At 41.1% G+C, this 22,508-nt stretch overlaps 1 protein-coding gene across 1 annotated transcript; it reads left to right on the top strand.

Annotated features, from left to right (window-relative positions):
• The first annotated feature begins 4,619 nt into the window (after positions 1-4,619).
• LOC118837136 (butyrophilin subfamily 2 member A2-like) lies at positions 4,620-13,241 on the top strand. The gene is made up of 3 exons (XM_036744108.1): positions 4,620-4,671; positions 9,101-9,505; positions 12,937-13,241. Exons 1-3 carry the CDS (start codon positions 4,620-4,622, stop codon positions 13,239-13,241), a joined length of 762 nt encoding a protein of 253 aa, XP_036600003.1.
• The last annotated feature ends 9,267 nt before the right edge of the window (positions 13,242-22,508 follow it).

Here is a 22,508-nt window from a genome sequence, read left to right as displayed (position 1 = left end):
CTGAGCTATATGTTGCCCCTGGAATCTGATGACCCTGGAGGACAGTGAAGCTGGTGACTTTGCACAGTCCTGCTTCACATAAATCCAATTCACTTGCAAGTTATGGCATCACCTTCCTGATGTCATTGGTCCTCTTTGAGAACAAAGGACAAACAATAAGTTACTTTTTATGTCTGTGACCAGATAAATAATATTTCAGTTTAGTTTTCTGGTGTTTCTAGAGTTTAAAAACTATGTTTTGGATCTCCCTTCCCCTAGGACTCCAGGCTTTGAGTTCTGTGCTATTAGAAGTTTAGAAAAGGAATAGACCTTTCCAAAATGGGAAATAGTTTACTTTTTTCTCCATGCTACACACATTAACAAGGGTAATCAGGGGAGCCCCTGACTGATTGGTGGGGTCCCAGGTCCATTTAATGAAATTACAAGGTGTAGATTTTTGCTAGGCTGGACCACCTCTCATGACATTGGACATGAGCACTTGGCCCCTTTGGTGAGGGACATACATCTTCTGGGAGGATGTGGCAAAGGCCTTTTATTAGTCCCCAGTGACTAGAAATGTCTCCTAAAGATTGTTTGATTGAGAACCATGAGGATGGACTCTTGTCTCCCTCTGTGGCCTGCCTGTAAGAGATCTGACCCTGCATGTACCTTTTTTAGATCCTTCTTTCTTTCTGCTGGCTTTCTCTCATTTGGACTTGGAGGTGAAGTCTCCAATCCCAGCAGAGAACATCAGCTTAGAAAAGAACGAGATGGTGCTTACATCCAGCCTGTGATTCAAGGTTCCTAAACTTTCCAATTGCTGATGTCTTGTTCTGCCCTTCTATCTTCTTCTCTGAGCCTAGTTCAACAACCAGTCATTCCAAATAGCCCGATATTTTCTGCCCTAGTTACCTCATGAGCAACCCTGAATTTGAGAGCTCCAGAGCTGAGGAAATCATGAATCATGCCCCTGCTGGCCACAAGATCTGGCCTTTGTGAGTCACTCGGATATTTCAGCTCTGAGGTGAAAGCAAATTTTGTTCAGCAGTCCCACAAGATTGCCTTTGCTTTCTAGGGGTGAATATAATGAACATAATGGGCATTTGGGTGCATTAAGTTGTATAGGGATGCCTTGTATAGATGTTAACTACTACAGTAGTTAATGTAGCAGAAGAAATAAAAATCTGCTGCCCATATTGGACACTGAGTATTCCTTCTAGAGGGGATCTAGTAAGATATACCCTGCAGTCTAGGGAAGACCTCAAAGGAGACTGGGCTTACATGGCCCAAGTTCATCCTGAGGGTCCTGATCTCGAAGAGGGTCAGGTTCTGACTGGCTCTGTTCCAACCCTGGAGCAGCTCCAGGGAAATCTTTTAAACACAACTTAGGCCATGCTGGGATCTGAGAGGAGCCACACTTCCAACCTGAGCAAGACTGGTACACTCAAACTCAAAAAACCGAAAACAAATCAACCTCCCCCTCCACCCTAAGAAACAAAATAAAGTCACAACAAAAATACTTAGATGGAGCTTATGTCTAGGATCTCCCTGACATGCAAGTAATAGAGTACCCTCTCACAAAGATACTTAATGTACAATATGGGTACCAAGTAGAGGACTTTTTTTTTTAAATTTCCTTCACTGAAGTTGCTGCATCAGATGCAAAGGACACAAAGCCAAATACAGATAATTTAAATCACCCCAATTATTCTCACTGTACTCTCCTCTCTAAGGCAAGAATCATCCATTTCTTAGGGTTCCAGTCACTGATCTGTGCTTAGAGAAGGAAAAACAAAAGGGAGGAAGGTGCCAGCAATTGTGAGATCTGGGAACTTCCTTCCTCAGGCTACATGTAAGTATGTCTCATATAGCCATATGAATGAATGAACGAATGAATGAATGAAAAAGTATAAGGGCTTACTATGTACAGTGCACTGTGATAAATGCTAGAGATTCAAATAAAAAAGTGGAGGCAGTCTCTTCTCACATTCTCATGGGGGAGACACAACAGACAGAAGACAAAAAGTTTTAGCTGCATGTCAAACAAAATGGTCCTTGGGGTACAGCTGCAATGCATAAGGCAATGCCCCATCTTTAATGTTACTTCACTGATAAAATCATATCAGTTTCTAATTTTGAACCATTTGATCATGCCAAGGACTTTGGTAGCAAGAATGTTCTTTTCTGAGTCATCAGTAGCTATGGCTGCAGCGCCTCTGGGACTAGTTGATAAGTCTGGGCAGCCTCCTGGGATGATAGCCAGGGGGCTGGGCTGGAAGCAGGATTGTGGTTCCTTGGGGGTGCTGCCACTGCCATGGTTCTTGGGCTATGTAAGCCTCAGTAGAAGTCTTGGTCAATAGCTGATATTAGTGGTGTTGAAGAAGGTTGCACCTTCTCTGCAGTGATTGTTCCCCTCAGTGGTGTCTGTGGGGCTTGGGCTGGAAGCAGGCCTTGTGGTCTGAGGGGGCACTGCTATTTCCAAGGCTCTTGGGTTCAGGGGCCTGGGCTATCTCCTTTAAGGAGAGGTGATGGTTAGGGTGGTAGTGGTGATTTGACTTGCCTGGCATGTGCTGCCCCATCTCAGGCTAGATTGCCTGCCCCATAGATTGCAGTTGATGGCATTGACTGGCCCCTTCTCCACAGGGATTATTCCCCTCAATGATGGCTGCTAATTCTGTATTTGAAGCAGGGTCAGTAGTATAAAGGAAATAGTTATTCCTAAGGATCTTGGGGTTCAAGGTCCTGTAAAACCCCCCTAGAGCTTTGAGGGGAGAAGTGGTATTCAAGGTTGTAGAGGTGATTTGAGTTGCCTGGTACTTGCAGCTTCCTGTCTCTCCCTCAGTGTACCTTGCTGCTTCTGCTATAAGGAGGAGAAATCTTACACACACACACACTCCCTCTCCCTCTCCTTCTCCCTCTCCCTCTCCCTCTCTCTCTCTCCCTCTTTCTCTCTCTCCCTCTCTCTCTCTCTCCTTCTCTCTCTCTGCATAATCCATCCTTTTCTCCTTGGATTTCTTATTGGCTACATAGGTGAGGGGAGGTTCTTCCAACAAAACTGAACCTTCTTGCGCCTCACAATCAGAGGACACAGGCTCTGGGGACCAGTCAGTGGAGCTCATCATGTTGTGACAGTGGGGCTCCATGAAAGGTCCATGTCCTTTAACCAGATCAACAAGACTAGAGGGTCCATCAATCAATTCAAGGTTCTCTTGACCCCACCCCCTTGCTACCCACAATCCACTTTTGAAATGAAGCTTTATTTTTCTAAGGAATTTTGAATGTTTTACATGCTTGTGAAGGAATGAATGACTCAGATTTGGGTAATTTCTTTTGGAACCTCGGAAACATCTTACAGTTTCCCAGAGACAGCCAGGCCTGAATGTCCTCTGACTGTTCAAACCTATCACATTGCTTTATTTTTGTTCTTTCAAGGAGTAGGCTGCCTTTTAGTGTCTGAGGGCTGCATTTGGAGCCAATGCTTATTTAATTATTCTTAGCATTTGCGTCTAATCAAATATAGGGTGGCTAGTTTTTTTCCTCCAGTTGGGTTCAAGAAAGTATAGTTTCTTGATTTTATGACTGGACTTGTCAGCTCCACAATAGCAGTGACCTTATCTGACCCAGGGCTTCTTAAATTTTTTCCACTTGTGACCCCTTTGACACTTCTTAAACTGTGGGTAGAGCTAAACTTTATATTTTACTCAGCATCACACATGTTCACATATACAGTAGGAGCTTAATAAGTGTTGAATAAATGAAAGAATAGATGAATAAATAAATGAATGTGTGTGTGTATACTTCTATGTATCTATGTATTTGTCCATGAATTATTAGATTGTGAGCTCCTCCCTTCTTTCTCTCTCCCTCTGAACAACTGAAACTTTTCCTCCCTCCATCCTTTCCTTCCTTCCTCCCTCCCTCCTTTTCTGCCTTCTTTTCCTCCTTCCTTTCCTTCTTTTTTTCTTTCTTCCCTCCCTTCCTCCTTCCTTCCTTCCTTCCTTCCTTCCTTCCTTCCTTCCTTCCTTCCTTCCTCCTTTCCTTCCTTCCTTCCTTCCTCCTTTTCTTCCTTCCTTCCTTTCTCCCTTCCTTCCTTCCTTCCTTCCTGCCTACCTTCCTGCCTGTCTTCCTGCCTTCCTCCTTTTCTGCTTTCTTTCCCTCCCTCCTTTCCTGTCTTCCTTCTTTCTTCCCTCCCCCTCCCTCCTTCCCTTCCTTCCTTCCTTCCTTCCTCCTTCCTTGCTTCCTTCATTCCTTCTCTTTTATGTTAGCTGTTCATATATGCATTCTTGCCTTGACTTTTGCCTTGCTGTCTCTTCCTCCACAAAATCCAAAGAAGGCCAGCAATCATTTGTTTGGAAGAAATTCTGGCTCCATGAAGTATCATATCAGAAATTATTCTTGAACCTAGAAAAATCCTGAATTTGCATAAGGAAGGCGTCAATGGTACAGTGTAAAAAGCACTTTTTTTTTTAGGGTTATAAGCCCTGGGATGTCTCCCCTGATACTTGCTGGGGGTTTGGAGCACTGGTGGTTACTAGTATAGCTCTCCCCAAATCTTTCTTGAAGATCATTGTGATCATTTTGACTAAAGTTCTCTCTTGCAAAAGCAGATGTTCTGCCTTTCCTCCTGTGTTGCTTTGAGGATGTCTTCCTTTCTGGTGATGCTCAGCCTACTTCTGCTAACTCAGCATGCAGGTGAGTCAGTTTACAGAAAAGATTATGACTATTCCTTAGGCTAGCTTCCTTCACCTGAGCATGGAATAATTTCATTCCTTAATCTACTTGTTTTTTAGAGATCCATCTGAACAACCATGTACTTGTCATTCACTATACCTCACGTAACACTTTGTGTAAACTTATGCAAATCAAGGAACAAAAATTTTGACCTATAGGATTTATATTCCTCATATCCTGTAAGAGACCTTTCTGATAGACCATTTAGTTCAGGTACTTTATTTTATAGATCATAGATTTAGAGAGCTGGAAGCAATGTTGGAGGCCATTGAGGCCAACTCCCTCATTTTTTGGATGAGAAAAGTCTTAGAGAGTGGCATTCCATCTCTGAGTGCTTTGCCTTTGCATAGATTGTCCCTGATGCCCAGAAGTCAATTCCTACCCACCCCTGGTCTTAGAATCCCTGACTTCCTTCTTGGCTCAGCTCACGTACCACCTCCAATGTTAAGTCTGTCTTAGTACCCTTAGTTGTTAGTATTTTCTTCTTCCTCAAATTACTATGTATATACCTATCTATGTACATGTTGTATTCACTTAATAGAGTGGAGGTAACTTGAAGGCAAGAACTATTTAATTTTCCTTTATCACAATGCTTTGTACAAGGTGCTTAATAGATGCTCTTGTTGGATTGGTTTGAACTGAATTGTCTAAGGTCACACAGGTAGTAACTAGCAGAACCAGGATTTGAATCCAGGTCCTCTGATTTAAAATCTAGTGTGCTTTCTACTGTATCATGGTGCCCCATATTGCAGTAATCTAAAAAATAAAAACAACCCCAGCACAAAACTTTAAGTTGCATGGCCATATTTTCTAAACCCAGAATTTGGACACATAGTCTGATAAATACTATTCTCTTTAGAAAGCATTATTAAAAATATAAAAGGAAATAACACAGCTATAGAAGACTGAGACCCATCACCCCACAGATAGGTGGTCAACACCATGAGTCAAGACCTGTTTTTTTTTTTTTAAATAAGATTGTCCTGAAAAATCCCACCTATGGCCACCATACTGTAACTAGAAACTATGGTTGGGATAATCCAACAAACTGATCTAACCTGTAAATAGTCCTCAGACATACTCATACTCTCCATGACTTCCAGCAGTTCCCCGGTCTCTCCAAGGTACTAGAAGCTGGAGTCAACCCCTGATCCAGTCTAGTTTAGATGATCCAGATCTACTCTTTTCTTTAATACAGGGACAGGAAAGGATTACTCAATTGCATACACAAAATAGGGGCAGAAAGTAGCAAACCCACATAAGGAGAGTCAGAGAAAAACCAGTCAACTAATTATAAATTGTGGTTTAGAAATCCTAAACGTCCTTTGTATGCATCTGGTCCAATCTTGTAATCTGCCCCCAAAATATCACTCTCTCTTTGGTTTGTGTTTTTCCTATCAATAGTTCTCTCCGGGAAATTTCTGAATATATCTCAAATATAGTTCTGATATAGTTCTCCACAAATACGGCTAATGGAGACTCCAGATCCCATACAAACACTGAAAGTAACTATGCATATGTTGAACATAGGACAACATTTATTTCACACCACAGACGATGTAATGGCAAGATCTATGGTAGCACATGGGCAACTGCAGTGGTGCAGTGGATACAGCAGCTGGCCTGAAGTCAGGAAGACCTCAGTTCAAATTTTACCAGGTATATGATCCTGGGCAATCACTTAACCTCTGTTTGCCTCAGTTACCTAATCTGTAAAATGAGCTGGAAAAGGAAATGGGGTCAAGAAGAGGCAGACTCAACTGAACAATAACAACATAGCAGCCCATGGCAATCAAGACAATTCTCCCTCTCTAGTGGGTTCTACCTTTCTTCCAGGTCCTAAAGTGCTCCAGGCTAATAGTACTAGCCTTGTGGTTTTGGACTCCTTTCAAAGAAAAGCAAGCACAGAATTGCTGGATAGAAATTACCACAAAATATCAGTGCTTCTCATTTTCCCCCAAAGACTCAGACGCACATACCCTGAGGATATGGACTCACCTACAAGAAAAATCAACTTCGATTTCCTAGAGACATCTTTGCTGCCTGAAGTAATTTTGCGCATGTGACTTGAGAGGGGAAGTCTTAAATTTAACTTTCTTCGGACTAGCCTTAGAGAGGCATTGATGTAACTTCTCAGTTTGAAAGACCACAGTTGTGGCCAGGAGGACTAAATAGCCCCGTGGTGAGAGCTTCTGAATCCCAGCCTTCTGAATGAGGGAAAGAAAAGATCCTGGGAAGTTAAATTCTGAAATACAGCTTTCTAGTGAGAGAAGAGTAGATTTCCTGGTCAGGTCCATACTTAGAGACTAATGTTAGCAACCTCGCGCTTAATCCCAGAGTTTAGCCTCCTGTCTAGAGAAGGTGAAATTCCTGGTTAATATGCCTCTTGATGTGGGAAGGAGATCTCATATATAGTCCCTGAAGTAGGAGGAATAGCAAGGGACTATATGGGGGAACAAGAAACTTGGATAAATATTTAATGCTTCTTTTGGATTGATTTTACTCTCCGCCATTAGTTTGAGTTATTCAGGCCCTGCAAAATCCTCTATCAAGAGAGAACTCTGGATGAGGACAACGTGAGACAGAGAGAACGCTATTTTGGGGTCAGTGACCCCTCTAGTTAGTCCTGGCACATGTAAATTCAGAATTTGGGGTATTAGACCATGGGTTGTATACTACAGCCCCTTCTAACCAGCTTGGAAGAGCCAACTGTAAAATTTTCAGTGTGAGCATTTACACCCTTGGAAATGTGCAAATGCTACAGATCGGGCCTTGGTTTATCATTTTGTTGATTGTCTAGACCAAGAAAGTGATGGAGGAAAGGTTAATAATGAAAACTAAACTTAACAGTGTGTCCCATGGCTCTTTGGAGAGCTGGCTGTTAAAACATTTACCAGCACATTCCTTGATACTTAACAAATCAGAGAGATTGGAGTAGGGTTATCAGTAGGTGGAGGGAGCATTATAATCACATTAGAGAAACAGCAGAAATTATCGTGAGAAAAAGACTAAATCCAATAATAAAAGCTAACATTCATATAGCACCTACTATGTGCCAAGCACTTTACAATTATTGAATCATTTGGTCCTTACATCTACCCTGGGAAGTAGGTGTTATTGTTGTCTCCATTTTACAGATGAGAAAACTGGGGCATATAGAGGTTAAATGATTTGCCCAGGGTCACACACACAGTGTATGAAGTTAGATTTGAACTCAGGTCTTCCTGACTCCAGGCCCAGTGCTCTACCTGCTGTGCTGCCTAGCTGCCTCATTATCCTCAAATATCTTCATTGAAAGTCTAACCCCAGCTAGGTGGTGAAGTAAGTAGAGCACTGGCCTTTGAGTCAGGAGGACCTGAGTTCAAATCTGGCCTCAGACACTTGACATACTTAATAGCTGTATGATCCTGGTCAAGTCCCTCAACCCCAATTGCCCTGCCTTCCCGCCTCCAAAAAAAAAAAAGTCTAGCTCCTTAGAATTTGTACAAAATTATACCTGTCTACCAAGTCCTTACTTTTGGGAGCTACCTAGCTCCACTTCCAGAAAGCAAATAAAGCTTCAAGCATCGGCAGAATTTCCCCTTAAAGGACTTTCCAGGCTTCTCTCAGATGAGGGAAGACTGGATCTTTTCCCACTGCCTGTGAGACATCACTGTGAGGAGGAGGCGCAGTGTGGAGGAAAAGGTACAGTGGCATGCAGAAGGAAGGCTTCTTGGTTCTTCCACATTTACTAGCTGTGTGACCTAGGAACAAATCACTTCATTCTTCTGACCTCATTTTTGCTATCTAGAAAATGGGAATGTTGGTCTAAATTTTTTCTAAGATTCCTTCCTTCCTATGTTTCCTGATGATTTTTTTTTGTTTGTTTTAGTTTGGTTTTTTTTCCCCATTGCATACAATGCTACCCATAAATTCAAACTGGTCAGTCCTTCTTTTTTTTTTTCCTGCGGCTACTTACTAGCACTTGTTCCTTACTTTCTCAGTCTCTCTGAAAGAGAAAGCCTCCCTTCTTTGAGTCCCCACTCTCACCTCACACTGTTCACCAAAGGAAATTTAATAGTCTTGGAGGTCAAAAAGTTTGGAAAGCAACAAGTGTCCTTTTTAGCTCCAAAAGCCTGAATTCTAATTTCAGCTTTGCCATCAATTAGCTGAGTGACTTCACTTCCTTTTTCTGGGGGGAAAAAAAGCAAAAGGAAAAAAAGAAGTGGTTGTAAGATTCTAAAATACCAGTGCATTTCATCTGAGGTTCTGGTAATGACACAAAGCCCAACCCCTGGGTGCCTATAGCCGTTGGTCCCTTGTAGAACTACTAACTGTGTCCTGAGAGATTCAGAATCATTCATTTTATGGGTATTTTACTTAACTTTGTCTCCATCTTTGATGTTCCCAGTGGCAATCAACGAAATAAGGGTCCATCCTTACACTGACGTTACCTTACCTTGTCATTTCTCCTTCGTGAAACGCATCGATGATCTTGAATTTTCCTGGGAAAGAGAAGACATCAAGGAGGAATTTGAGGTGGAAGATGACAGCGATTATTTCCGGTTTTTTAGGTTCTATGATTTTTTTGAGGTGTTCTCAAAAGTGGTTTACCAATTTAGAAATAACAAGGAACAACCGGAGGAGCAGAACTCCATGTATGAGAAAAGAGTGTCTGTGGATCCCGCAGAAATTCCTGAGGGAAGCCTGTCCCTCTTACTAAAAAATGTGAATTTTCAGGATCAAGCCATCTACAAGTGCTCAGCTATCTCCTCAATTGGAAGGGGTGAAAGAAAAGTTAAGCTAATCGTAGAAGGTAAGAGGATTACTTGGAGTTGTAGCTACAAACCCTAATATTTAAATAATGCCTTAAGAATTATGTGTTTTCCTTATGTTATTTCATTTGATCCTGGTCCTCTTGAAGAACCAAGGACAAACAATAACGATTCTATACACACACATACACACACACACATGCATTCCTGTGTGATAGGTGTAATTATTCTCTCCATTTCACAGATGGGGAAACTGAGATTGAGAAAAGTTAGGTGTCTTGCCCAGGGTCACACAGGTAGTATTTGAGGCTGGATTTGAACTCAGATCTTCCTTACCCCAAGTCCATTACTATCTGTTCTACCACCTAACTACCTGGTCTCTGGCTCTGGTGACTATTGTACTTTTATCCTAATCTCACCGGTACACTTAATTCTAGAAGTGAAATGGTCCTTAGAGGCTGTTTGGTGCAGCCCCTCATTTTATGATTGTGGAGCTATTAAACTCAGCCAAAAACTTGACTGCTACCTAACAGGACAACTGGAAGTAGAATCTCTTTTCTCTTGCAGTTCCCACTGTTTCATACCTTTTCTCCTCTCTCCAGACTCTTCAATACACAAACCTTCTCAGTCTGTACGTCTAACCTTACTTTCTCCCATGCTTCAGACATCTCAAATAGAACATCTCTACTTGTATATTCCCTTGGCATTCCAAATTCAGTGTGGCTTAGGTAGGCCCAACTTAAAATATTTCTCCCCAGGCATGTTCTTCTTTCATATTTCTCTAGTGACAATATCATTCATTCAGTTGTGACCATGATCAGGCCAATGGTTTTCTTTAACTTTTCCATGATGAAACATGCCTCACATTAGAAAGGTAATGGATTTAGAGTACAGAATAAGGCATATATATATATATATGTATATATATATATATACATATATATATATGTATATATATTACACACAGCTTTTGTGGGAACTTGTTTTGCTGTCCATATTTATTACATTTTTTTTTAAATTAGGTAGGGAGTGAGAGAGAGGGAAAATGGATTTCTGTTGATTTGGGGAAAAATAGAAAAGTACCTATATAAAGTGCTTCAGGTGTCAAATATTGCATGTACTTTCAGATGAGGTCATTGTATTATTAGTTTAACTTAACTGTTTTATTTTGCTATGAGAGATCTCTTACGAAGTGGGAGTAAATTTTTGTAATGTGAAAACAAGCGCATCAATAAAACTTAAATCAAGAACTTAATTTAAAAAACAACACTTTTCCCTGTTACCCTCCACATCTAATCAGTTATAAGATCTTGTCAATTCATCTATTAAAGAGATCTGTTAATGCCATTCATGTATTAAAGAAATCTGTTAAATGCCTTCCATGTGCCAGGCACTATGCTAGATTTTGTGGCACCTACTGAATATATTGGATAGAGTGCTGGCTATGGAATCAGAAAAACTCCTCTTCTTTAGCCTTACATACTTACTAGCAGTGTGACCCTGGGCAAGTCACTTAACTCTGTTTGCCTTAGTTTCCTCATCTGTCAAATGAGCTGGAGAAGGAAATGGCAAATTACTCCAGTTATCTTTGTCAAGAAAACCCCAAATGGGGTCACAAAGAGTTGGACACAACTGAAGACAACTGAACAACGACAACAAAAATTGAATATGTCCTCTTTTCCATGTTTCCATTGTTAACATCCATTTAATATTTGTTCACTGACTTTGAGTGAATATTAAGTGGAAATAGTACTGAGTTGTTAAAGGCTATAATAGTCAAGCGAATATAATAGAGGAAATAAGGGAATTTGGAAGTACATGAGATACCCCTTTAAAACATGGCAGCAGCTCTCCCGAATTCAACAGACATTTCATGAATGCATGAAATACATACAAAGCGTGATGCCAAAGGCTACAGAGAACACACGGAAGTGAAATATCCATTCTCCTCCTCAAACTGGATGTGGTATTTGCTCCAGGGATTGCAATTCCTGGGGAATGAGACCTGAGATGGGCAACTGCCATGACTTGAACAGTCAGACTTCCTGGATGTCTTGGCCACCTGCCCTAACCTTGTTTTGAGGCTCCATGGAAGACGTCAGTAAGAATCCTCCCTGACTCTCTCTCTCTCTAGCCACTCTTCCCTTCTTCTGTTAATCAGCTGGTGAATTCGGTTTGAACCTGCCCTCATCTCTCTTTCTGTTTCTTTGAATTTTGTGAGAGGGGATCAGGAATCAGAGGAAAGGGGAAGCTAAGGCTCTAACATACCTTCCTGACACATTATGTTCCTATTAGGAAGGGCTCTGAGAGGTGGCATGTTGTATGTATAATGGATAATAATAGCCAGAATTTATATTGTTATTATATTACATTATATTATATTATATTATACTTCAAGCTTTGCATTTTATTTTATTGGGGGAGGCAATTGGGGTTAAGTGACTTGCCCAGGGTCACACAGCTAGTAAGAGTCTGAGGCTGGATTTAGACTCAAGTCGTCCTGACTCAAGGGCTGGCGTTATATCCACTCCAGTACCTAGGTGCCCCTGCAAAGCATTTTTAAAAATATTATCTCTTCTGATCCTCACAATGACCTTAGAAGACAGGCAATATTATTATTCTCATTTTATAGCTAAGGAAACTGAGGCAGACAAAGGTTAAGTGTCTTTCCCAGGGTCATACAGCTAGTATCTGAGGCTAGATTTGAATTCACAACTTCCTGGTCTAAGATGTAGCACTCTCTCCACTTTACCACCTGGCCACTTAGACTAGAGGGCAAGCATGGGAGTCAGAAAGGCTTGTCTCTGATATGTACTAGTTGTATAACCATGTGACAAAATTAGGTCTCTAAGACTAAAAGACTATTCACATCTGCATCAGTAGAGGGAGTCTCCCTGCTGGGGTAGGGTCTGAACCTGTGATTACATTGTTCTAGGGAGATCTCAGATGAGGAAACTCCTACTGATTGCAGGCTGGCACTTTTTCTGCCTAGATCACTGAGGAATTAAGTGACTCACCTAGGGTCATGCAGTCAGCATGTATCAGAGACAAGACTTGAAGACAGGTCTTCTTGGCTTTGAGTTCAACTCTCTACTTTCTACATCATGGTCCCTCTTACTCCATGCAGGGCTTGTAAGACAAAAAAATGGGGCGGGGGAGGGTGGGAGGGAGAGAGAGAGAGACAGAGACAGAGACAGAGAGAGAGACAGAGAGAGAGACAGAGAGAGACAGAGAGAGAGGGGGGGGGGGAGGGGAGAGACTCAATGTGTTTACAAAGCATTTTTATCAGATCTGTGGTTTTTCCCATTATGTTTCTACTCCCAGGAAACCAGTGTTTGAACAAAGTTCACAAGGGGCTAACATGAAAAGTAGGGCCAAGATTCCTGCTTAGTCCCTGAGCCTCCCAGGGCAGTTATCACTGAGGCTAAAATCGGAAGGCCACTAATTGTTTTGTTATTTTTTTTATAATTAGATTCTGAGGAGCCCCAGGTGCAATTTAAGCAAATCGATGATGAAACCGTGGCCACCTGCGTCTCCACAGGCTGGTATTACCTGCCAAATGTGACTTGGCTGGACCGAGGAGAGAGGGATTTATCCAACTACAGCACCGTGGAAATCTTGGAGGAGCAGATGAATGGTGCATATAGAGTGTTTTCTGTCTTGAAATACCCTGTCAAACTCAATGAGAAATATGTTTGTCGCATAATAGAGACGGATGTCAACTTTCAACCATTTAGGACTATCCGCAAATTCCCCAGTAAGTGGAATTGTAGTTAAAGAGACAGTGAAGCAATCGGTGACTCACTAGTAAAAAAAAAAAATCATCATTAATCACAATTTACTGAATGTCTCTGTTGGCAATTCCTAGATACTTTGGCTGGGGTGGCGGGGGGGGGGGGGTGGGGAATGAGGATATTAAGAAGCAAGGAGAAAATGTTTGTTATTTGAGGAAAATAGAAGATGGTGGGCTGAGGAGTGAAGGTGGAGGATTTCTGAATATTCCTGAGATATTTAGCTCAGGCACAGTGCCCATTCCGTACTAAGTGTTTAATAATTTACAGAGTGGATTGTAAATAAATCCAAGCTGCACTGGCTTGGGGTAGGGGTCATCTACTCAAATTCTAAGTAAAACTGTTCATTTAGTAATCATTTATTAAGTGCCTACTATGTGCCAGGCCCTGTGGCAGATGCTATGGATACGAAAGCAAAATGAAAAAGAAGTCTTGCCCTCAAAAGACTTACATTCTACTAGAGGTATACAACATTCACGTAGATAAATCAGTGCATAAGGATTTGAGGAGGGAGAGAAGGCTTTAGGCAGGTGGTGGCACCCGAGCTGAGTCTTGAAAGGAAGCTAAAGATGGAAGCTAAAGCTTGAGAGGTGGAGATAAGGAGGGAGTGCATTGGAACAGCATGTGCAAATGTGAGAAGGTGGGAGTTGGAATGGAGAGTATGGGAATCAGCTAGTTGGCCACTTTGTCTGGAACCAAGGAGAGCATAAGCATAAGATAAGTCACAGTGACCGCATCCACCAGATGAGTTCTGATCCCCCTTAGTGTGCCTAATAGCACTTGTTCTCACTGTGTTCTATGGAAGTCTGAAGTATCATTGTTGTTGAGTGTTTCTGTCATGTCTGACTCTTTGTGACCCTGTTTGGGGTTTTCTTGGCAAAGATACTGGAGTGGTTTGCCATTTCCTCCTCCAGCTCATTTCGCAGATGAGGAAACTGAGGCAAACAGGGTTAAGTGACTTGCCCCAGATCACACAGCTAGGAAGTGTCTGAGGCCAGACTTGAACTCAGGAAGATGAGTCTCCTTGACTCCAGGCCCTGTATTCACTGAGCCACTTTAGCTGCCCTAAAGTGTCATTAGACAATGTTATATACATTTTTAAAAGTGTGATACATATTTCTGCCCACCGGCCCCCTCCCCCAACTAAATATTTTCCAGTACTTTAATTTTTAAATTAAGGGAAAAAACCAGTAGACATCTGGGAACATTTTGAAAGAATTAGTTTTGTTACCTTAGTAACTTAAGACAAAAATCAATTATCATTTTTATGATTTATATTGAGTCCTCTATTAAAGCTCCCCTCCATTGTCTCATTGTGTCATGGGAGTGACCCTGGGTTCTCAGAGATTATGCCAGTGAGAGACAAAATCTGGCAGGTCCAACACAGCTGGAAAAGTTAAAAGTGGGGATTTGATAATGGACAGAATATCTATCATCTAAGGACCAGCCTGGTTAGGTCATGGAGGCTGCATCATGGTGATTTTTTTAATCGCAGAAATTTTTAGGGACGATCTCCTAAGTTATCAAAAGGTTGAAATCTGCATCAGTGGAGGGAGTACCCATACTGGCAAAATCACAGATCTTTCTGGAATTGAAATGAAGTAATAAGTATGCACAAAGTACTGTTGGAGATGCAAAGCTTAGATAAAGCATTGTCCCTGTCCTTTGGTAGCTTACATTCAACTGAGACAATTATATTAACTATGTAATGTGATGAATGAAAAATCCTGAGAGACAGAGTTTCTGGGTAATTAATAGTAAATTTATTAATTAGGCAAGCTAATAATCAATACATTGATGATCAGTGGTTTCTCTTGGCAACCAAAGACAAAAGATAGGGAGAGCCTGAATACTTTAAACAACCCTTGAAATGGAATTCCCTTGGCAACTGAAAATCAACCCTGACTGGTGAATATTTACTGCGGAGATGAACAAGTGAGTCGTCAGATCCTCCTGCTGAGAAGAATGTGGCTTGATCATGGGATTCAGCTGCCTCTAGCAACCTGTACAGGGGAATCCATTTCCATCCAGACCAGTCTGGTTGGTTTTCTCCTTCGTGAGCTGGGTCACCCTAAGCTCTAATGGAATGGTAGAAGGACAGGGGCTCTCCTTCCCCCTTTGCCCCCAAAGAACTGGATTCTGTTTACACTCTAAAAAGCAGTAAAGTCCCCTAGTTGGGTAGAGTCCCACCCAAGATCTAAGAGAATTTCCCTTGAGGGCTAGGACAATCTTATCAATCAATCAAGTCCTTCAGAAATTGCCTTTTTACAGGGGCTGGACCTTAAATGAGGAAATAAAGGAAGAAAGCCCGAATCCCAGATTAATAAGTGGCTATTAATATAATAATAAAATAATGATTTCTCTCATTAATCGCAATAAACATTATATATCAGAGAGTGAAAACACAAAGTTCTATGCTAAGTCTGAGGGTGAAGGTAGTTACCAGTTTGCGAGGTTAGGGAAGCCTTCCTGAAGGAGGTGGTACTTGAGCTGAATTTTGAAGGATGGGTTGAAGTACTGATATATTAAAGAATGTTAAGTGTATAATACTTGGGAAAATAGAAAAGTGAGTGAAATTTCAGCTGTACAATGTACAGTGCATTGTCACATCATTGAATTCCAACCCATCTCTGAGCTGTACTGCCTCACTTCTAAGAAGAGCTGGGCAGGTGGGGGAGGGGGTATGGAGTGTGAAAGAGACATTTTTTAATAAAGTCAAGGGATGAGAATGTGTGTCCAAACTTGTTGAAACTTATATTCCTCCTTGGTCTATGCTTGATTTCAGCCTCAAGGTTGAAATATAAAATGGACTGGCAGATGTGTATCTTTTGACAAATTTGCAGGTTGCCATCAATTGTTTGCTAGCGTGTATACTAGTGCAAACTGGATGGAGAAACATATTATTTTGTGATCACTCCATTAGTTCTGGGCTCTGGTCCAGCATCAGACCAGGGGTGAGTCCTGGGGCATGAAGAACAAAACACAATGTTCCACAGCTTCTAAATAAGCTTTGGCTTGACAATTCACTCCCTTCTCTCTGTTGATTACTCTCAATTTGTCCTGTATATAATTTCTATAGTTATTTTCTCCGCCAGTAGACTATGAGCTCCTTGAGAGCAGGGAATGTGTTTTTGCCTTTCTTTATATCCCTGGCACTTAGCATAGTGCCTGGCACGTAGTAGGTACTTCATAAATTGCTTGTTTGACTGTCAACCTCTCAAAAGCAGCACGTTTCACTTTTAGATAGTTCTAATTGCTAGGAAGTTTTTCTCAAATCAAATTTAAATCCTGCAATTCCTACCCATGGTTCCTAGTTCTGACCTGTGAGGTCAAGCAAACCAATTCTAATCCCCGCCCCCCCCACATGACAATACCTCCCCTAAATCTCTTTTCTACATTAAACTTTCCCAGTTCTTTCAACTGATTCTCATATGACAATGATTTTGAGGTCCTTCACAATCCTTTTTACTCTCTTCTGGTTTCTTTCTGGTTTCTCAATGTCCTTTCTAACATTTGATACTCTGAACTGAACACAGTATTCCAGGTGCGCTCTAACTAAGGCAGAATGTCCTTGGACCATCACCACATTCATTGGTCCTGGACTCCATGTCTCTTTTCAAGCAGCGAAGATTGCGCTAGCATCTTTGCTTATCCTATTACAATGGATCACTCATACTGAACTTGTAGTCCAATAAAATGGCCAGATCATTTTCCAGGCACACCTCTCTACTTCTGTCCTGTCCTTTCTTAGGAGCAAAAAAAGAGCCATTTTTAGGTCATTACTCTCTTGTCTGCATGACCTTCCCCTAAACTTGGAAAAAACTAAACAGAAACCTTATAGAACCTTTTGGACATCGCTAGGGAAATATCTTCTTCTGTCCCAGGGAAAGTTAGATATAGCTGGCTCTACTTTTGATCGGTTTGACTTTTGCTGATATGCTCATCAGACAGTGACTAAAAAACTCTAAATCTTATCATTTGCCTCTCCACCATCTACTAATTCGTTCATTCCAACCATTAATCTGTCACTCTTAGTCAATGGTTCATTAGTTTCCACTGTCCTTTCTTTCCTCCCTATTACGCTCCTGCAAATTCAGGCAGCATCTTGTTTTACAAATTTAAGAGGACCATCTTAAAAAGAAGAGGACTGCTCACTATACAATGTCTATTAAAAAAAAGTTTCCTTTTTCACCCTTCTGATTTTTTTCTATCTGGTCCCCAGAGATCTATTCAGATGAGAGGCAAGGATTGCTTGTAATGCCAAACTCCTTTTCCCTGAGTTTTTCTTTTTTCTTCTCCAGGAAGAAAGTTTCATCGAATGTATGATTACTATTAGCAACCTGAGTAAAGCTGACCGAGGACCATAACCATACCATGCTCACAGACAATCCAATTTCCTTTCCTCAGAGGCAACATCCTTTTCACTACTGACATGGCTCTCCAGTCTTCTACTACTCCTTACCAACTGCCTCCCCACGCTCAAGAAATTTCTGCTCCAGATGTCCTGATCATCAACTATTTTTAAAGAGGGACCTTATTATGCCCATTTCACATTACTGCCAGAATTTCTCTTTGGCAGCTGTATTGTGCCCTTCTCTCAACTCCTGCCCCTATGTTCCATCTCCCTTTTATGTATTGTCTTCCCGCATTAGAATTCAAGGGCAGAGGCTGTCTTACTTTTTTGTATTTGTATCAGAAGTACTTTATGTAACTAATAAATGCTTTACTCGTCTGTTTTTCTGTCTCCCTCTGGGGTAGCTAGGTGGTCCAGTGGATAGAGTGCCAGGCCTTGAGTTAGGAAGACCCATCTTTGTGAGTTCAAATTTGGCCTCAGATACTTGCTAGCTGTGTGACTGTGGGTAAGTCACTTAACCCTGTTTGCCTCAGTTTCTTCATCTGTAAAATGAACTGGAAAAGGAAATGACAAACTACTCCTGAATCTTTACCACAAAAACCCTGAATGGGGTCATGAAGGGTCAGACACAACTGAATAACTATCTACCTTTCAATTAATCTATCTAATCTAATCTTTCCATACTCTACCCGCCTGTCATACAAAGAAGTGAATTGGCAACAGGTGCCACCTTCAGATGTCTGGTGTCACTATTTAGTGCCTGTTGGGACTCTTTCTCTCTGTATTTATGAGATACACCTTTGTCTCCTTACACATGTAATTCCCTAGTTAAAGTTTAAAAGTCTTAAATGGAAAGAAACTGAATGGTAATTAAAAGTATGAGGAGCCATCAATTTTACGTGTATTTCTTTTATTGAAACTCATGTTCTTTGTTGGCTGGGCATTTAGAACAACCTAGTCTAGTGGAGACATGCCTGGGTTTGGAACCAGACTATTGGGATTTGAAGGCCAGCTCAGCTGCTCCTTGCCCAACTAATCTCGAACAGGTGTCTTCATTTCTCTGGGCCTGAGTTCCTACCTCCATAAAATAAGGGAGATGAACTAGATGAACTCCAAGGCTGCTTTTTCCTATAAATACATGAACCTATGCATGATGTAGGCATCTTTTAAGACTATAAAGAGGCACTAAGGAAAGAGAGGCATCTATCTTCCTAAGGAGGTGTATGGTTGGGAAATGAGTAGTGCAGAGTGCACCAGTGTTGCATAGGATCATATATTTAGAGTCAGAAGGGATCTTAGAGGTCGTGGAGGCAAATTTTATAGGGGAAGAAATCAAGACCCAGAGAGGTTAAGGGATTTGCTCAGAGTCACACAGCTTGTAAATGCTTAAGATGGGATTTGAACTTAAAGTCTCACTGACTCTATTACACCACATTCCCTCTCAACTACAAAACACTGAATAGCTTTAATTGGCTAAAGTCTACCCCTTTAAAATTTTTTCTACCCTTTTAAAATTCATTTCCCAAAATTCTCTTGGCTCCTAGTCTTTTTCTGCTCTTTCTTTCACCACCTTTCAGGCTCATCTTTATGTATAGACTCCTACCACCCATCTCATTTTTCTTTCTCCCCTCAGGGGAAGATATTATATATATATATATGTGTGTATATGTAAACCTATATGTGTATATGTATGTATGTGTGTGTGTGTGTGTGTGTGTGTATATATATATATATATATATATCTGTCTGTCTCTTTCTCTTCTCTCTCTTTCTTTCTCTTTCTCTGTCTCTGTCTCTCTCTCTCTCTCTCTCTCTCTCTCTCTCTCTCTCTTTCACTAAAGGTAAAGCCAGTAGGAGGCAGGTAGAAGTTATAGGAGAGGAGAAAAGATGGGGAATGGTAACTGAAAGGACATCATGGGTACAGAAACACAGTGTCTTTTTTGTTTTACTCCCCCCATTTACACACAGGAAGTACTTATTATCTCTTGACTGCAGGAAGTAAATAATTTAATATTAATTTAACAAATGCTCTATGTCTCCTTGTCTGCATCTATCTATCTATCTTTCCATCTAATCTTTCCATACCCAACGTGACTGTGATACAGGAACGTCTGATATTCAGTGAACTCAAGTGATGATATTTCTACTAGTTAAATATGTACGTCTCGTTCTAATACCTCTACAGAGCACAAAAAGGAAAATCAGGAAGCAGGCCTCATGGGGTTGGAGTAAATGATTTCTAAGATTCTTTCCAGCTCAAACATTCTCTGACTGGGAAACAAGGATTCATGTAGCTAAACAGATGTTTGACTTCCCACATTCCTGAGGTCAGTCTCATTCAGTCCAAACCTCTGGGGTGGGGGAGGGAGAGAAGGTTGGGCAAGAGATTTGGGACTAATCTAGGCCAATTGGCCCTCAGGAAGTTAATTCATTCCTGAAGTGCAGCTCAGCAGTTCTGATGGCCAGAAGTGACCCCTGCAGGCATCTCCCCCCTGGGGAGGCTGGGTTGATTTAGCAGTTTATTCAGAGGACCTTGGTGCTGAAAACCAAACAGGGCCCACATAACTTTCTTTAGAGAAACCAGAACCCCCTACTGGATCCTGAAGCCAGCCCAATCTCACCAAAGTCCCACTCCAAAGCAATTGTTTTCTTTGGAAAGGGTTGCCATTATAGGTTTCTGTTCCCAGAACACTAACACGAATGTCTCTTCCATAATGAAGCATTCTCTTCTTCTCTGGAAAGAAAATAAATAGAAGCCAAAGCGAAACTGGGGAAAGACTGTGGAAAGAAGGCAGGTTTGGGGAATACTGGGCATTCACTTTTTTTTCCCCACTTCTTCAAATCATCCTACCACCTCTGATAAAGAAAAAAAAAGAATTTGAGATCAAGAGAAAGCAAATTAAGGGGAAAAGAATGAAGTTCCAAACATTAGCAACTTTCCTTGTCTTTGTTCTGGCCCTCCTCCATGCCAGAAATGTACTCCCTCCTCACCTCCATCTCTAAGAATCCCTAGTTTCTTTTAAGGCTCACCTCAAGTACCACGTTTAACATGAAGCCTTTTCTGATCCCCCTACTGTTACTGCCTTCCTACCCAAATCACCTTGTATTTCATGGATTCAAAGATCTAGAGCTGGAAGGGCTCTTAAAGGCCAATAAGTCCAACCACCCTCATTTTACAGATTGGGTAACTGAGGCACAGAGAAGTTAAGTGTTTTGCCTTTGTATTCCTAGTGCCCAAGACACTGCCTGACACAAAGTAGGTGCTTAATGACTACTTGTTGATTGATAACACAAGTAATAAGTGTCTGAGGGGGGGATTTGAACCCAGATCTTCCTCACTCCAAGTTTAGTGCTCAGTTCTCTGTACCAGGCTGGCTTTCAAGTATTTTTAAAAATCTATTTTGTATATGCACATTTTGCTCAACACCCCCTCACATCCCTCCTCTTGTTGTCAGCAGTATAAACTTCTTGAGGGAAGAGACTATTGTTACTTTTGTCTTTGTGTCCTCAGTGCCTTGCACAGGGCCTGGCATGTAGTAGGTGGTTAATAAGTGTTTTATTGATTGATTACACCCTAAAATGACAAGTGACATCATAATCAATCCTTGGCTCAAACCTGGTTCCTTGGAGATGTAAAGAGGTCCCTGGACTTTAACTAACTTCTGTTACCAATTTCATGGTATTTCAAAATGATCCTGGAATATCTGCAAATCTTACTGGAAATTTCACAAATTCCACGGACATCAGGATGGTCTGCAAAGTGAAGGAGGCATGGAAAACTTGCCTGTATAGAATCCCATAACTAAGACAGGATGGGTGGGACTTTGCCCCAGGGCATGAGTTTTTTGCGGACACTCAAACTTCACTAGGCAAAAAAGAAATGTCTAGCACTTTGCACACAGACTGTGCAAAGATACAGAGATAGAGATGGAGAGTCACATGTGAGAAACAGCAAGAAAGTCAGTTTGACTAGAACTCAGTAAATGAAGGGGGAGGAATAAATAGAAGTAATAATACTGGAAAGTTAGGTTGGCATTAGGTTGTGAAAGACTTTAAAAGCTAAGCTTTGGAAAACAGCCACATAAAAATGCCTGAAGTCTGAGACAGTGCCTCCCCACCCCAGGTTCATGCAAGTGAACAGAGCCCAACTTTACCATTAAATTCAAAGTCAAAAATAGTCTGGAAAAATGAGCAAACAACAAAAAAGAAGGAAGTTCAGTTGTTTTTCAGTCATATCTAACTCTTTGATTTGAACTCAGGAAGATGAGTCTTACTGACTTACTGAGGCCTGGCACTCTATCCACTGCACCACCTAGCTGCCCAACAAAAAAAGAACTTGACCATAAAAAGCTACTACGGTGGCACACAAGACCAAGACACAAACTCAGAAGAAGATAATAATGTGAAAACAGTTACAAGCAGCTTCTCAAAGAAAAATGCTAATTGGACACAAGCCCAACAAGAATTCCTGGAAGAGTTAAAGAAAGAGATAACAATGGTAGAGGAAAAAGTGGGAAAAGAAATGAGAGTAATGCAAGAAAATTATGAAAAGAAGGTTACAGCATGGCAAAAGAAGCACAAAAAACATAATAAACAAAATAATACCTTGAAAAACAGAATTGGCCTAAAGGTAAAAGAAGCAAAAACATTCAATGAAGGAAAAAAAAAAAACTCCTTAAAAAACAGAATGGGCCAAATAGAAAAAGAGGTACAAAAGCTCATTGAAGAAAACAATTACTTAAAAATTAGAATGGGGCAAGTGGAAGCTAATGACTCCACAAGACATCAAGAAACAATGAAGTCCAAAAAATGACAAAATAGAAGAAAATGTGAAAAACAACTGACCTGGAAAATATATTAAGGAGAGATAATTTAAGAATTATTGGATGGCCTGAAAGC

Source organism: Trichosurus vulpecula, chromosome 2 (genome assembly GCF_011100635.1).
Source record: "Trichosurus vulpecula isolate mTriVul1 chromosome 2, mTriVul1.pri, whole genome shotgun sequence".
Classification (NCBI taxonomy): Eukaryota; Metazoa; Chordata; class Mammalia; order Diprotodontia; family Phalangeridae; genus Trichosurus; species Trichosurus vulpecula.
The sequence above is the reverse complement of the archived record's forward strand: the minus strand, read 5'-3'. Positions and strand labels throughout refer to the sequence as shown.

Excerpts from the sequence above, each read along its gene's own strand:
- LOC118837136 (XM_036744108.1), top strand. The coding sequence starts at position 4,620 with ATGTCTTCCTTTCTGGTGATGCTCAGCCTACTTCTGCTAACTCAGCAT. Across the intron at positions 4,672-9,100 it reads TCTGCTAACTCAGCATGCAG|TGGCAATCAACGAAATAAGG; the intron begins GTGAGTCAGTTT and ends TGATGTTCCCAG. Across the intron at positions 9,506-12,936 it reads AGTTAAGCTAATCGTAGAAG|ATTCTGAGGAGCCCCAGGTG; the intron begins GTAAGAGGATTA and ends TTTTATAATTAG.